Source organism: Poromitra crassiceps (assembly GCF_964638095.1).
Source record: "Poromitra crassiceps genome assembly, chromosome: 19".
Classification (NCBI taxonomy): Eukaryota; Metazoa; Chordata; class Actinopteri; order Beryciformes; family Melamphaidae; genus Poromitra; species Poromitra crassiceps.
In genome coordinates, this window is record NC_139646.1 from 697501 (window position 1) to 712917 (window position 15417).

At 44.5% G+C, this 15417-nt stretch overlaps 1 protein-coding gene across 1 annotated transcript in view; it reads right to left on the reverse strand.

Moving 5' to 3' along the window:
- Positions 1 to 15070, reverse strand: part of pld5 (phospholipase D family member 5) — a gene marked incomplete at both ends in the record, with an annotated part of 32016 nt that extends 16946 nt beyond the window's left edge. The window contains one exon of the mRNA XM_083655242.1: positions 14933 to 15070. Within this exon, the coding sequence (XP_083511368.1) occupies positions 14933 to 15070 (138 nt within the window). The remainder of the gene's footprint in view (positions 1 to 14932) is intronic.
- Positions 15071 to 15417: the final 347 nt, after the last annotated feature.

A 15417-nucleotide genomic window follows, 5' to 3' on the forward strand; every position in this document is an offset into this window, starting at 1 on the left:
CTCTCTGACTGAAACACTCTCTGACTGAAACACTCTCTGACTGAAACGCTCTCTGACTGAAACGCTCTCTGACTGAAACGCTCTCTGACTGAAACACTCTCTGACTGAAACACTCTCTGACTGAAACGCTCTCTGACTGAAACGCTCTCTGACTGAAACGCTCTCTGACTGAAACGCTCTCTGACTGAAACACTCTCTGACTGAAACACTCTCTGACTGAAACACTCTGCTCTCTGACTGAAACGCTCTCTGACTGAAACACTCTGCTCTCTGACTGAAACGCTCTCTGACTGAAACACTCTGCTCTCTGACTGAAACACTCTCTGACTGAAACACTCTCTGACTGAAACACTCTCTGACTGAAACACTCTCTGACTGAAACACTCTCTGACTGAAACACTCTCTGACTGAAACACTCTCTGCCTGAAACACTCTCTGACTGAAACACTCTCTGACTGAAACACTCTCTGACTGAAACACTCTCTGACTGAAACGCTCTCTGACTGAAGACTGAAACACTCTCTGACTGAAACGCTATCTGACTGAAACGCTCTCTGACTGAAACACTCTCTGACTGAAACACTCTCTGACTGAAACGCTCTCTCTCTGACTGAAACACTCTCTGACTGAAACACTCTCTGACTGAAACGCTCTCTCTCTGACTGAAACGCTCTCTGACTGAAACACTCTCTGACTGAAACACTCTCTGACTGAAACACTCTCTGACTGAAACACTCTCTGACTGAAACACTCTCTGACTGAAACACTCTCTGACTGAAACACTCTCTGACTGAAACACTCTCTGACTGAAACGCTCTCTGACTGAAGACTGAAACACTCTCTGACTGAAACGCTATCTGACTGAAACGCTCTCTGACTGAAACACTCTCTGACTGAAACACTCTCTGACTGAAACGCTCTCTCTCTGACTGAAACGCTCTCTGACTGAAACACTCTCTGACTGAAACACTCTCTGACTGAAACGCTCTCTCTCTGACTGAAACGCTATCTGACTGAAACACTCTCTGACTGAAACACTCTCTGACTGAAACGCTCTCTGACTGAAACGCTCTCTGACTGAAACACTCTCTGACTGAAACACTCTCTGACTGAAACACTCTCTGACTGAAACACTCTCTGACTGAAACACTCTCTGACTGAAACACTCTCTGACTGAAACACTCTCTGACTGAAACGCTCTCTGACTGAAACAATCTCTGACTGAAACACTCTCTGACTGAAACGCTCTCTGACTGAAACACTCTCTGACTGAAACGCTCTCTGACTGAAACACTCTCTGACTGAAACACTCTCTGACTGAAACACTCTCTGACTGAAACACTCTCTGACTGAAACACTCTCTGACTGAAACACTCTCTGACTGAAACACTCTGACTGAAACACTCTCTGACTGAAACACTCTCTGACTGAAACGCTCTCTGACTGAAACACTCTCTGACTGAAACACTCTCTGACTGAAACGCTCTCTGACTGAAACGCTCTCTGACTGAAACACTCTCTGACTGAAACACTCTCTGACTGAAACACTCTCTGACTGAAACACTCTCTGACTGAAACACTCTGACTGAAACACTCTCTGACTGAAACACTCTCTGACTGAAACACTCTCTGACTGAAACACTCTCTGACTGAAACACTCTCTGACTGAAACACTCTCTGACTGAAACACTCTGACTGAAACACTCTCTGACTGAAACACTCTCTGACTGAAACGCTCTCTGACTGAAACACTCTCTGACTGAAACACTCTCTGACTGAAACACTCTGACTGAAACGCTCTCTGACTGAAACACTCTCTGACTGAAACACTCTCTGACTGAAACACTCTCTGACTGAAACACTCTCTGACTGAAACACTCTCTGACTGAAACACTCTCTGACTGAAACACTCTCTGACTGAAACACTCTCTGACTGAAACACTCTCTCTCTGACTGAAACACTCTCTGACTGAAACACTCTCTGACTGAAACACTCTCTGACTGAAACACTCTCTCTCTGACTGAAACACTCTCTGACTGAAACACTCTCTGACTGAAACACTCTCTGACTGAAACACTCTCTGACTGAAACACTCTCTGACTGAAACACTCTCTGACTGAAACACTCTCTCTCTGACTGAAACACTCTCTGACTGAAACACTCTCTGACTGAAACACTCTCTGACTGAAACACTCTCTGACTGAAACACTCTCTGACTGAAACACTCTCTGACTGAAACACTCTCTGACTGAAACACTCTCTGACTGAAACACTCTCTCTCTGACTGAAACACTCTCTGACTGAAACACTCTCTGACTGAAACACTCTCTGACTGAAACACTCTCTCTCTGACTGAAACACTCTCTGACTGAAACACTCTCTGACTGAAACACTCTCTGACTGAAACGCTCTCTGACTGAAACGCTCTCTGACTGAAACGCTCTCTGACTGAAACGCTCTCTGACTGAAACACTCTCTGACTGAAACACTCTCTGACTGAAACACTCTGCTCTCTGACTGAAACGCTCTCTGACTGAAACACTCTGCTCTCTGACTGAAACGCTCTCTGACTGAAACACTCTGCTCTCTGACTGAAACACTCTCTGACTGAAACACTCTCTGACTGAAACACTCTCTGACTGAAACACTCTCTGACTGAAACACTCTCTGACTGAAACACTCTCTGACTGAAACACTCTCTGCCTGAAACACTCTCTGACTGAAACACTCTCTGACTGAAACACTCTCTGACTGAAACACTCTCTGACTGAAACACTCTCTGACTGAAACGCTCTCTGACTGAAGACTGAAACACTCTCTGACTGAAACGCTATCTGACTGAAACGCTCTCTGACTGAAACACTCTCTGACTGAAACACTCTCTGACTGAAACGCTCTCTCTCTGACTGAAACACTCTCTGACTGAAACACTCTCTGACTGAAACGCTCTCTCTCTGACTGAAACGCTCTCTGACTGAAACACTCTCTGACTGAAACACTCTCTGACTGAAACACTCTCTGACTGAAACACTCTCTGACTGAAACACTCTCTGACTGAAACACTCTCTGACTGAAACGCTCTCTGACTGAAGACTGAAACACTCTCTGACTGAAACGCTATCTGACTGAAACGCTCTCTGACTGAAACACTCTCTGACTGAAACACTCTCTGACTGAAACGCTCTCTCTCTGACTGAAACGCTTTCTGACTGAAACACTCTCTGACTGAAACACTCTCTGACTGAAACGCTCTCTCTCTGACTGAAACGCTATCTGACTGAAACACTCTCTGACTGAAACACTCTCTGACTGAAACGCTCTCTGACTGAAACGCTCTCTGACTGAAACACTCTCTGACTGAAACACTCTCTGACTGAAACACTCTCTGACTGAAACACTCTCTGACTGAAACACTCTCTGACTGAAACACTCTCTGACTGAAACACTCTCTGACTGAAACACTCTCTGACTGAAACGCTCTCTGACTGAAACAATCTCTGACTGAAACACTCTCTGACTGAAACGCTCTCTGACTGAAACGCTCTCTGACTGAAACGCTCTCTGACTGAAACACTCTCTGACTGAAACACTCTCTGACTGAAACACTCTCTGACTGAAACACTCTCTGACTGAAACACTCTCTGACTGAAACACTCTCTGACTGAAACACTCTGACTGAAACACTCTCTGACTGAAACGCTCTCTGACTGAAACGCTCTCTGACTGAAACGCTCTCTGACTGAAACGCTCTCTGACTGAAACGCTCTCTGACTGAAACTCTCTCTGACTGAAACACTCTCTGACTGAAACACTCTCTGACTGAAACACTCTCTGACTGAAACACTCTGACTGAAACACTCTCTGACTGAAACACTCTCTGACTGAAACACTCTCTGACTGAAACACTCTCTGACTGAAACACTCTCTGACTGAAACACTCTCTGACTGAAACACTCTGACTGAAACACTCTCTGACTGAAACACTCTCTGACTGAAACGCTCTCTGACTGAAACACTCTCTGACTGAAACACTCTCTGACTGAAACACTCTGACTGAAACGCTCTCTGACTGAAACACTCTCTGACTGAAACACTCTCTGACTGAAACACTCTCTGACTGAAACACTCTCTGACTGAAACACTCTCTGACTGAAACACTCTCTGACTGAAACACTCTCTGACTGAAACACTCTCTGACTGAAACACTCTCTCTCTGACTGAAACACTCTCTGACTGAAACACTCTCTGACTGAAACACTCTCTGACTGAAACACTCTCTCTCTGACTGAAACACTCTCTGACTGAAACACTCTCTGACTGAAACACTCTCTGACTGAAACACTCTCTGACTGAAACACTCTCTGACTGAAACACTCTCTGACTGAAACACTCTCTCTCTGACTGAAACACTCTCTGACTGAAACACTCTCTGACTGAAACACTCTCTGACTGAAACACTCTCTGACTGAAACACTCTCTGACTGAAACACTCTCTGACTGAAACACTCTCTGACTGAAACACTCTCTCTCTGACTGAAACACTCTCTGACTGAAACACTCTCTGACTGAAACACTCTCTGACTGAAACACTCTCTCTCTGACTGAAACACTCTCTGACTGAAACACTCTCTGACTGAAACACTCTCTGACTGAAACACTCTCTGACTGAAACACTCTCTGACTGAAACACTCTCTGACTGAAACACTCTCTGACTGAAACACTCTCTCTCTGACTGAAACACTCTCTGACTGAAACACTCTCTGACTGAAACACTCTCTGACTGAAACACTCTGACTGAAACACTCTCTGACTGAAACACTCTCTGACTGAAACACTCTCTGACTGAAACACTCTCTGACTGAAACACTCTCTGACTAAAACACTCTCTGACTGAAACACTCTCTGACTGAAACACTCTCTGACTGAAACGCTCTCTGACTGAAACGCTCTCTGACTGAAACACTCTCTCTCTGACTGAAACACTCTCTGACTGAAACACTCTCTGACTGAAACGCTCTCTGACTGAAACGCTCTCTGACTGAAACACTCTCTGACTGAAACACTCTCTGACTGAAACGCTCTCTGACTGAAACGCTATCTGACTGAAACGCTCTCTGACTGAAACACTCTCTGACTGAAACGCTCTCTGACTGAAACGCTATCTGACTGAAACGCTCTCTGACTGAAACGCTCTCTGCCTGAGTGCTCTGCTATATTCTTCCCAGCACATCCACTGCCTTGTTGTTCACACGCATCCAAGCTGAAAGGGCTTTTGTAAACTGTCAGGATAAGAAAGGATGATTTTTGACAAGCAATAATAAATGCAATATTTGTGTGAATGGGTTCGTGCACGTGTGTGCAGTGTGTGTGCACACGTGCGCTTTGTGTGTGTACTGTATGTATGTAGGTTATGTAGGCCTGTATGTAGGTATGTATGTATGTAAGTATGTATGTATGTAGGCTATGTATGTATGTATGTATGTATGTATGTATGTATGTATGTATGTATGTGTAAGTATGTATGTACTGTATGTATGTACTGTATGTATGTATGTATGTATGTATGTATGTAAGTATGTATGTATGTATGTAAGTATGTATGTATGTTGGCTATGTATGTATGTATGTATGTATGTATGTATGTATGTATGTATGTATGTATGTGTAAGTATGTATGCACTGTATGTATGTACTGTATGTATGTATGTATGTATGTATGTAAGTATGTATGTATGTAGGCTATGTATGTATGTATGTATGTATGTGTAAGTATGTATGCACTGTATGTATGTACTGTATGTATGTATGTATGTATGTATGTATGTATGCATGCATGCATGCATGTATGTATGCATGCATGCATGCATGTATGTATGTATGTATGTAAGTATGTATGTATGTATGTATGTATGTATGTATGTATGTATGTATGTATGTATGTATGTATGTAAGTATGTATGTATGTATGTATGTATGTATGTATGTATGTATGTATGTGTGTCTGTATGTGCGTGTGTGTATATGCTTGTAATTAAGGGTGGAGTGAAAAAGTCAATGTGGTCATTGGTTATAGTGGAGCAGCTATCCTCTCCTGATGACCCTGATTTCCTTGTTTTCAAAGTGCAGTTCGGCACTTCTGTTTTGCTTATGATGCAGATCTCCACCATCTCACTCCCTGGCAGTGTTGGCTTGGCCTGGGTTGAGCTATCAACATCGCATTACATATTCTCTTTCATTACATTAGGTCGATCAATCAAATAAGTTGTATCCTGCTCAGATGGTTAGAATAAGCGGCAGTACTAGCACTCAGTCCACTCAGTGAAAGATGTCTCCCAGCAGCAACTTTTACCAAATCTGACTATGAAACAAAATAAAAACATTAGTCAGCACTATGCTATGGAGAGGATGGGGGAGTGTCAATCCCTTCTTCTCCCACTCTCGTCCCTGCTGTCTGTCTGAGGCCATGAAGCTGGGGATGCCAGCCAGCCAGATGACCTTTGCACTCTCCTGTTGTCCGTTGGGACCACTGAGCTCTTCATTACATTTACCAGAGTCAAGAACATGTTCTGATCTCTTCATTACATTTACCCAGGCCCGGCTCCAGAACCAAATTACAGAGGGGGCCTGCCCCTAGCTTGGGGGGGCCAAGCTACCCAAGGGGGGCCCGGGGGGATTCTCCCCCGGAAGAAGATTTTGTACATTTTAAAGTAAAATTCGTCAACCTGGTGCATTTGAGAGCAAAATGAAGAGGCTAAATCTATGAAGAACTACACACATCTCTAATGTGTTGTGACTTTACAAATAATTAGGCCTAAACAATTAATATTAAATGTATTTACACATTGTGCACAAATTGCATTCATTGTGTCAAATTTACAATAGTTAATATCCAGCCAGAATCATTGCAAATGGAGGTTCAAAGTAACAGTTAGCAATAGCATTCAGTTAATCAATGCCTAATGACAGCCAGATTCCGTTTTAAACTTTAAAACAGAAAAACGGAAAAACGTTTTTAGCACACAAAAAAAAAAAAAAAAAAAAAAAAAAATTGAATGGGGGGGGGGGGGGTCAAGAACATGTTCTGAGCTCTTCATTACATTTGCAGAGTGAGGAACATGTTCTGAGCTCTTCATTACATTTGCAGAGTGAGGAACATGTTCTGATCTCTTCATTACATTTACCAGAGTCAAGAACATGTTCTGATCTCTTCATTACATTTACAGAGTCAAGAACATGTTCTGAGCTCTTCATTACATTTACAGAGTCAAGAACATGTTCTGAGCTCTTCATTACATTTGCAGAGTGAGGAACATGTTCTGAGCTCTTCATTACATTTGCAGAGTGAGGAACATGTTCTGAGCTCTTCATTACATTTGCAGAGTGAGGAACATGCAGCAAGCCTGACAGAGTCAGACAGATGAGCAGCTTAGACATCTTAAAACATCTTAGATTTGTGGTTACAATAGTATCATTTCAATGAGTTATTAAACCTATACCTGTGTGCACAATGATTAGCCCTGTTTATTACAGCCTACACATGGGTGTTTTCATTTGAAGAAGCCATTAAAATCTCAGGTAACACTTTACAGTAAGGGTAATTAACGGTTAGTTGATGCTTAATAAGCATTGACTAACCCCCTTAATTATCAACCTTAATCTCAATGACTTCATGCCTCAACCCAACCACAATACCTAGTTAACATGAACATCATTAGTAAATTATTGCTAGACACATTTAGTTAATTGAGGGTCAGTTAATGCTTATTATTGTAAAGTGGAACCAAAACTCTTATAAAGAAATAATTTAAGGCAACAAAGAATATGCAAGCTAGTGACAACGCTAACTGTGGCAAACATGCAAAAACACCAACAGCTGGAGGTATCCTTTCACATATGGCACAACAGATAGAATATGCAGATGAAAAAAAGAAAAGGAAAAATAGATAGTCGAGGACTGTTAACCTCACCTTTATGGGCGCCTGGGTGGTGGTTGACCCCGCCATGATAGTTTGCATGATAGTTGTGCTTCTTTAAACCTCTCTGGCAGGTGAGAAAATGCAGCTCAGTCACATCCCTTTTGTCTGTGTGTCTTTCTGTCTTCCAGCGCCCCCCACCCAGCAAGCCTGTCCCCCTCTGAGCTGCTTACACTCCAGCACTGTCTTCATATTGCTGTTGCCTCACTGTCCCGGAGAGTGTGTGTGCCGTGCAGCTCCTGCTCTGTCCCGTGTCCTGACATGGTCCCTCCAGCCTCTGACTGTGTGTGTGTGTGCGCGTGTGTGTGTGTGAGAGAGAGAGACAGAGAGAGAGAGAGAGAGAGAGAGAGAAGGAGAGGGGGATAGGGAGGGAGAGAGAGGGGGGAGACAAAGAGAGAGAGAGGGGGGAGAGAGAGAGAGTGTGTGTGTGTGTGTGTGTGTGTGTGTGTGTGTATGTGTGAGAGAGAGAGAGAGAGAGAAGGAGAGAGAGGGGGGGGATAGGGAGGGAGAGAGAGGGGGGAGAGAAAGAGAGAGAGGGGGAGAGAGAGAGATAGTGTGTGTGTGTGTGAGAGAGAGAGAGAGAGAGAGAGTGTGTGTGTGTGTGTGTGTGTGTGTGTGTGTGTGTGTGTGTGTGTGTGTGTGTGTGTGTGTGCTGCTCTCTCTCTCTCTGCTTCTCCACACTGATACAGTAGACGGGGTGGGAGTGGAGATACCGACCCCTCCCCGCCCAATACAAAAACCTCCTCTTCCTCTCCCCTCTATCCTCCTCTTCCTCTCCCCTCTATCCTCCTCTTCCTCTCCCCTCTATCCTCCTCTTCCTCTCCCCTCTATATCCTCCTCTTCCTCTCCCCTCTATATCCTCCTCTTCCTCTCTTGGCTTGCAGCCAGCTGGGGAGGGATGCTAAAACATGCCACTGGGTGATCCAAACTGTGTGACAGCTGCTGCGCAAAAAAAAAAGATCTTCCCAAAATATTCTCAACTCATTCGTGTGACACACGCATCACACACACACACACACACACACACACACACACACACACACACACTCACACTCAGAGGCACGCACGCACGCACGCGCGCACACACACACACACACACACACACACACACACACACACACACATACACACACACACACACACACACACACACACACACGCTCTGCATGAGAGACTACATGGGAGGCGAAAATAGCACTATAACTCCAATTAATAGCTTGAGCTGATGACATAACGTCTGTCTTCAGCAGTATTGTGAGCTTTACAGTAAATCCCTGCTGTGTTGAAATCATTGTAATTCCTGTGCTTTTCAGTAAAGCAGCAGGATCCAGTGCAATCACTCCTATTTCACTTCCATACGACTTACTGCACACAAGTAAAGGCCTTAGTGGGGGAAATTATAGATGTAACACTTTCATCCTCACTTTAGGTTGAACCTTAACTGATGTCTGTCTATCAACAGATGGAAGTGGATATAGGCAGGAAGGTATTCTAGGTCCTAGAATATCTTCCTCCCTATCTCGGTCAAGTTTCCTTAGAATCTAGAGAAACTTGACCGAGCGAGGGGGGGATACATTTCATCTAGGAAATAATGTTCCTTTTCTGGAGGTAAAAATATCTTTTTAATTTGGCACAGTGACTTGCTGAATTGTACAGTATTGTTCTTAATTTCTGACTCGTGACTTCTGGTGAGAAAAGGTGAGGGGAGAAGTTCTTTGTTGTAACTACAGAGTACAGCAAAGTTAGAGCCCTACGTCGACCTCCAGAGTCAAAGGACAGTTACAGAGCCGCAGCCATCTGCTATGGTGCAGAAACTTCACTCATAGTTTAAATAATGATTGCTTTAGTTTCTACCTTTTACTGTACAGTCTGAGGCTATCTTTATATATCACTGCTGTAAATCATCATAGATAAGTTACAAAGTTATAAATAATGATACAAGTGATGTGGTTATTGTTCCAAAAGACAGGTCTTACAGGACTATAGACTATATGTGAGTTTTTATTGTGAAGGCATATGGATCAGTGTGAGGTGCCAGAGAAAGTGGAGGATATTGGAGCAGTGGGACAAAGTCATAGCAGGGGAACCTACTGTGCACTCTGCCTGTCAGGGCCAGGTGCCCTCTGCACATCTTCCTGTCTGAGAGAGAGGGAGGGAGAGAGGGAGGGAGAGAGAGAGAGAGGGAGGGAGGGAGGGAAGGGAGAGAGAGAGAGAGAGAAAGAGAGAGAGAGAGAGGGAGAGGGAGAGGGAGGGAAGGGAGAGAGAGAGAGAGAGAGAGAGAGAGAGTGAGTGAGAGAGAGACAGAGAGAGAGAGAGAGAGAGAGTGAGTGAGAGAGAGACAGAGAGAGAGAGAGAGAGAGAGAGAGAGAGTGAGAGAGAGAGACAGAGAGAGAGAGAGAGAGAGAGAGAGTGAGTGAGAGAGAGACAGAGAGAGAGAGAGAGAGAGAGAGAGTGAGTGAGAGAGAGACAGAGAGAGAGAGAGAGAGAGAGAGAGAGTGAGTGAGAGAGAGACAGAGAGAGAGAGAGAGAGAGAGAGTGAGTGAGAGAGAGACAGAGAGAGAGAGAGAGAGAGAGAGTGAGTGAGAGAGAGACAGAGAGAGAGAGAGAGAGAGAGAGAGAGAGAGAGACAGAAACACAGACAGTGAGAGGACAGGAAGGTTTGAGTCACTTCCTGGGAGATGTGGATGTTGCCAAAGCTGCGCACATGGGACCAGACACACACGCACACACACACACACACGCACACACACACACGCACACACACACACACACACACACACGCACGCACGCGCACACACACACACACACACACACACACACACACACACACACACGCACACTCTAAACCTCACTCTAATCCCACACAGACTCTAATCCTAATCGCACACAGACTCTAAACCTAATCCCACACAGACTCTAAACCTAATCTCACACAGACTCTAAAGTCTAAACCTAATCCCACACAGACTCTAAACCTAATCCCACACAGACTCTAAACCTAATCCCACACAGACTCTAAAGTCTAAACCTAATCCCACACAGACTCTAAACCTAATCCCACACAGACTCTAAACCTAATCCCACACAGACTCTAAACCTAATCGCACACAGACTCTAATCCTAATCCCACACAGATTTGTATCCTAATCCCACACAGACTCTAAACCTAATCCCACACAGACTCTAAACCTAATCCCACACAGACTCTAAACCTAATCGCACACAGACTCTAATCCTAATCCCACACAGATTTGTATCCTAATCCCACACAGACTCTAAACCTAATCCCACACAGATTCTAAACCTAATCCCACACAGACTCTAAAGACTAAACCGAATCCCACACAGACACTAATCCTAATCGCACACAGACTCTAAACCTAATCCCACACAGACTCTAAACCTAATCCCACACAGACTCTAATCCTAATCGCACACAGACTCTAAACCTAATCCCACACAGACTCTAATCCTAATCCCACACAGACTCTAAACCTAATCCCACACAGACTCGTATCCTAATCCCACACAGACTCTAAACCTAATCCCACACAGACTCTAAACCTAATCCCACACAGACACTAAACCTAATCCCACACAGACTCTAAACCTAATCCCACACCGACTCCAACCCTAATCCTACACAGGAGACAGATTATAACTGATTGATCTTGATCTCTAATGGCCACTACAATGTGTACTTTAACACAAATGAGATCAGACAGACCAACACTATACAATAGCGCTAAACTTGGCATGGTTGTGTGTGTGTTCATGTGTGAGGAAAACAATGATAACTCTAGTGGAGGAACCTTGCGATCTACATTGTTTCAACCATTCTGGTTCACAGTTCTATATTACTGTAATGAATGGGAACTGAATCCTATGGAGTTTCCTGTGGATTTTCCTCTTACTTCCTACATTACCATAACTATTTATCCACCCATGCATGCATTATGCTTCCTCCCTACACAGCCTGTGAAGGACTTCTCAATGTAGATACCAGGTGTTTCACCTTCACACCACTAACTCAGCAGCCGCTTCTCAGGCATACGCAGGATATGAGGTGTTTTTTGCGTTGCCATGGCGTCACGGTCAGGCGTGTGATATGTGCTGAGTGAAGGATGATGACTGGGCACCTCGCCATGGGAGACGGCCGGGCCGGGCTGGGCCGGGCCGGGCCTGGTGCCAGCTGGGGAGTGGATCGGGAGCCAACAGTGAAAAACGATCCAGTTAGGCTGCCTGGTTCACAAAGCCCCAACAATGAGTGTCTGTCCATAGCAGAGCACAGGGTCCAGAGCCAACTGCTTAAACTAAGTGTAGGCGACAGAGGCTAAAATTACTATAAGTCAGAGTGGGCTGAAATCAATTTGATCAGAACTGATGAAGGAGGAATAATTTCTTCGTGATTAAGCAGGGGGATGGAATATGGACAAGAAAAATAAGATGATGGAAACTATTTAATCAAACAATATTGGTAGGGGTATGTCTAGGGTGGCCACACCCCTGAAATCTGATTGGCGACCCCAGGTGCCACTCCAAAATCCTGAGTTATGACTCGTTGATGGCCATGTTGGTAGAACCATCAAGCCAGTTAATTTCTTTTTTCCAAAACTGCGCTCCTTAAAGGGCCACACGTGAAAAATTGATTTCAATTCTGAGATTAATGGCGCAGCATTCAGAATTCTGTCTACATCCTTCCTAAATGCCGCACTCAGTGCCACCCTTGCTTAAGTCTGTGCCCCACCTCGGCCACCCTAGCCAAATTAACATTTCCGGGTTCGTCACTGTTTCTGCCTATGGGATTTTTGAATGGGTTTTTGGCGCGATGCTTAAAATAAGGTATGTGGTTAACGCAAGCTTATTCAAACGCGAACCTGTGTTCAGCAGGATAATCTTCACACATGAGGACCACTTTTATGAGTTTTGAAGCTTTTACGTGCCGTTAAAAGGGCGGCTAGCCACAGCTATTGCCCACTCGTTCTTTCAAACTAGATTTGTTAGTATTTTCCAATTGTAGTTACCGTAGTCGTATACATTCTAGAATAACAAATTAACGTTAGTTTGTTCACAATGGTTTGGTGGAGACAATCCCCTCTTCACCTGTAGAGACCTGTGTAGTGGTGGCTTTCATGTTAGTTTGTTAGTTTCATGCTAGTACTGTTTATCATTCATGTTAATAGTTGCCAGTTGGTTTATAGTTATCTTTAATAAACGTATTTATTTTATTTGTGTGTGTGTCTCTAAGTGATTGCTTAGTAATTGGGTGCATGTTCCCCCCTCCGTCCCACACACTGCTCTCTGTCAGCTCACAGTAATCCAACGCTTATTTTGATCAAGTTTGAATTTGGCTGTGGTGACGTGACGTGGAAGCCTATGCGACAGTGTGTGTAGTTCTGGAATAGCTTAGCATGAGCTTTTTACTTCTAGGGCTCGCATTTACGCTTCAAAACTCATGAAAGTGGTTACTTCTAATCATGTTTTTATTATTTCAAAAAAGTATCTTATATTTAGAATGTAAATTGTCTATAAAATATACATTTGATCTAATAATCTACTAATAAGAATGAGAAGTGTCCGTGTGTGCGTGTGAGCAGAATTTTGCCCGGCCACAGCCATGCCGTTTTACGTGCGGTCGGACTGAAACTTTCAGGAAGTGTAAAGAGCACCTGTGCAGGTGGCCTGGATTTTTTCAAATAAGGTAATTTCCCTAATTACCTAATTGTGTTGGGGGGGGGGGGGTCCAACTCCAACGGGGGCTGGGGCAGGGCGTAAGCGGGAGCATACTGTGTGGGACCCACTCGTGTAAGCAATGTAATTTCACATTACATCAACATTTATTTTTGACCCACGGCCCTCCATCCAGATGAATGTATTGTATCATAAGAAAGTATTTTGGCACCTCTGGGTTAGTGTTTGTGTGGATACACTCAAAACCTGCTCAATAATTAATGCATTAGAATAATGCAATAATGCATTAGAAGTCAGTTTTCTTGTATTTGGCCTTCTTAAAAATAATTTCCCCTTCTCTGCTCAGGCCCGTCTAGACAGATTGAGTTTGTGCGTACAGGAGAGTGTGTAGCCTGACTCTTCTGAGGCATAATGCAGTCCACTGCTCAAATGATTACTCTGTCAATAGGACATTTTAGGGAAGGTCTTTGGCACATCAGCACCTGCCCATATATATATATATATACTGTATATACTGTAGGACATATTCATCAAGAATGACTGCTAAAAGAGAGAACAGACCTCAACTGTTATATTCGGAAGGTTAAGGGGATAGTGTGTGTGTGTGTGTGTGTGTGTGTGTGTGTGTGTGTGTGTGTGTGTGTGTGTGTGTGTGTGTGCGCGTGTGTGTGCGTGCGTGCGTGCGTGCGTGTGTGTGTGTGTGTGTGTGTGTGTGTTTGGTGTGGGGCAGCAGTAAGTGGTAATCAATTTTCATTGAAGGCAAACGGAACACAATTGCAAACTACTTCCCCAGCTGCAATCCTCCAGTGGGAAGCTGGTGCACCGCAGCCATGCAAAATGAATGGTCTCCACTGGATGACGCTAATGCCTAGGCTGAACCCACTGGACTGGAGCAGAGACTTATGCCATATTCCATATTGCATATTGCGGTGGTGAATTGGTTCTTTTGGACACGCCTCTCAATACAATATTTAATGCTAGAACTCTTGAGCCACACTGACCACCATGAATATTGGCTCAGACCAAAACAAACGTGTCCCTGATTAAATAACGTGTTCAATGAAGAAATGATCCTACGTGTTGGTTGTAAAATTGGAGATAAAGATGCTCAGCCAGTTGCCAAGACTTAACTTTCACCTCTCCACTTCCCTAAAGGTATAGGCATACACTACAGTAAAGTCAATCATTTTGTCACAAACTTGTGGCCCTGACACCCAGTCCTTATTGTGTGCTATTCTGCGTTTGGAGTGCTCTCAGAACACTCACCTCTTGCAGCTTGTCCTTGCGTTGCAGCCAGATGGATGCAGAATAGCCCTGTTGTTGGACAATGCTGCTTTCCACCCGGGATAGAGAGGGGAGGGGAACTGGGGGAGCCCCATGCCCCCTCGACCCTAGACCTGACATTTCCATCGATGACCTGTGGTCTGGGGACACACACAGCCAAGCATGCACACACACACACAGATGCTGTCACTCACAAACTCCTATCTTCCCTCTTGTCATAGCGGAATCAGCAAAAGTACATTGACAGTATGCACCCTCTCTGTGTGGCCACTGGCCAGAGCACCAGTGCCTCCTCGCTCTCCCACGCACTGGGTGGGGTGGACTGTGTTTCGGTGGGGTGGGGCGAAGGGGAGGGGCGGCTGAGCTTAAGGAAGGGGCGGAGGTGCAACAGGAGCTGCTGCAGAGGATGAGACAGAGTAGAGTAATCTGATTGAGATATATGGAAATACAATGAGGAGACTATCAGG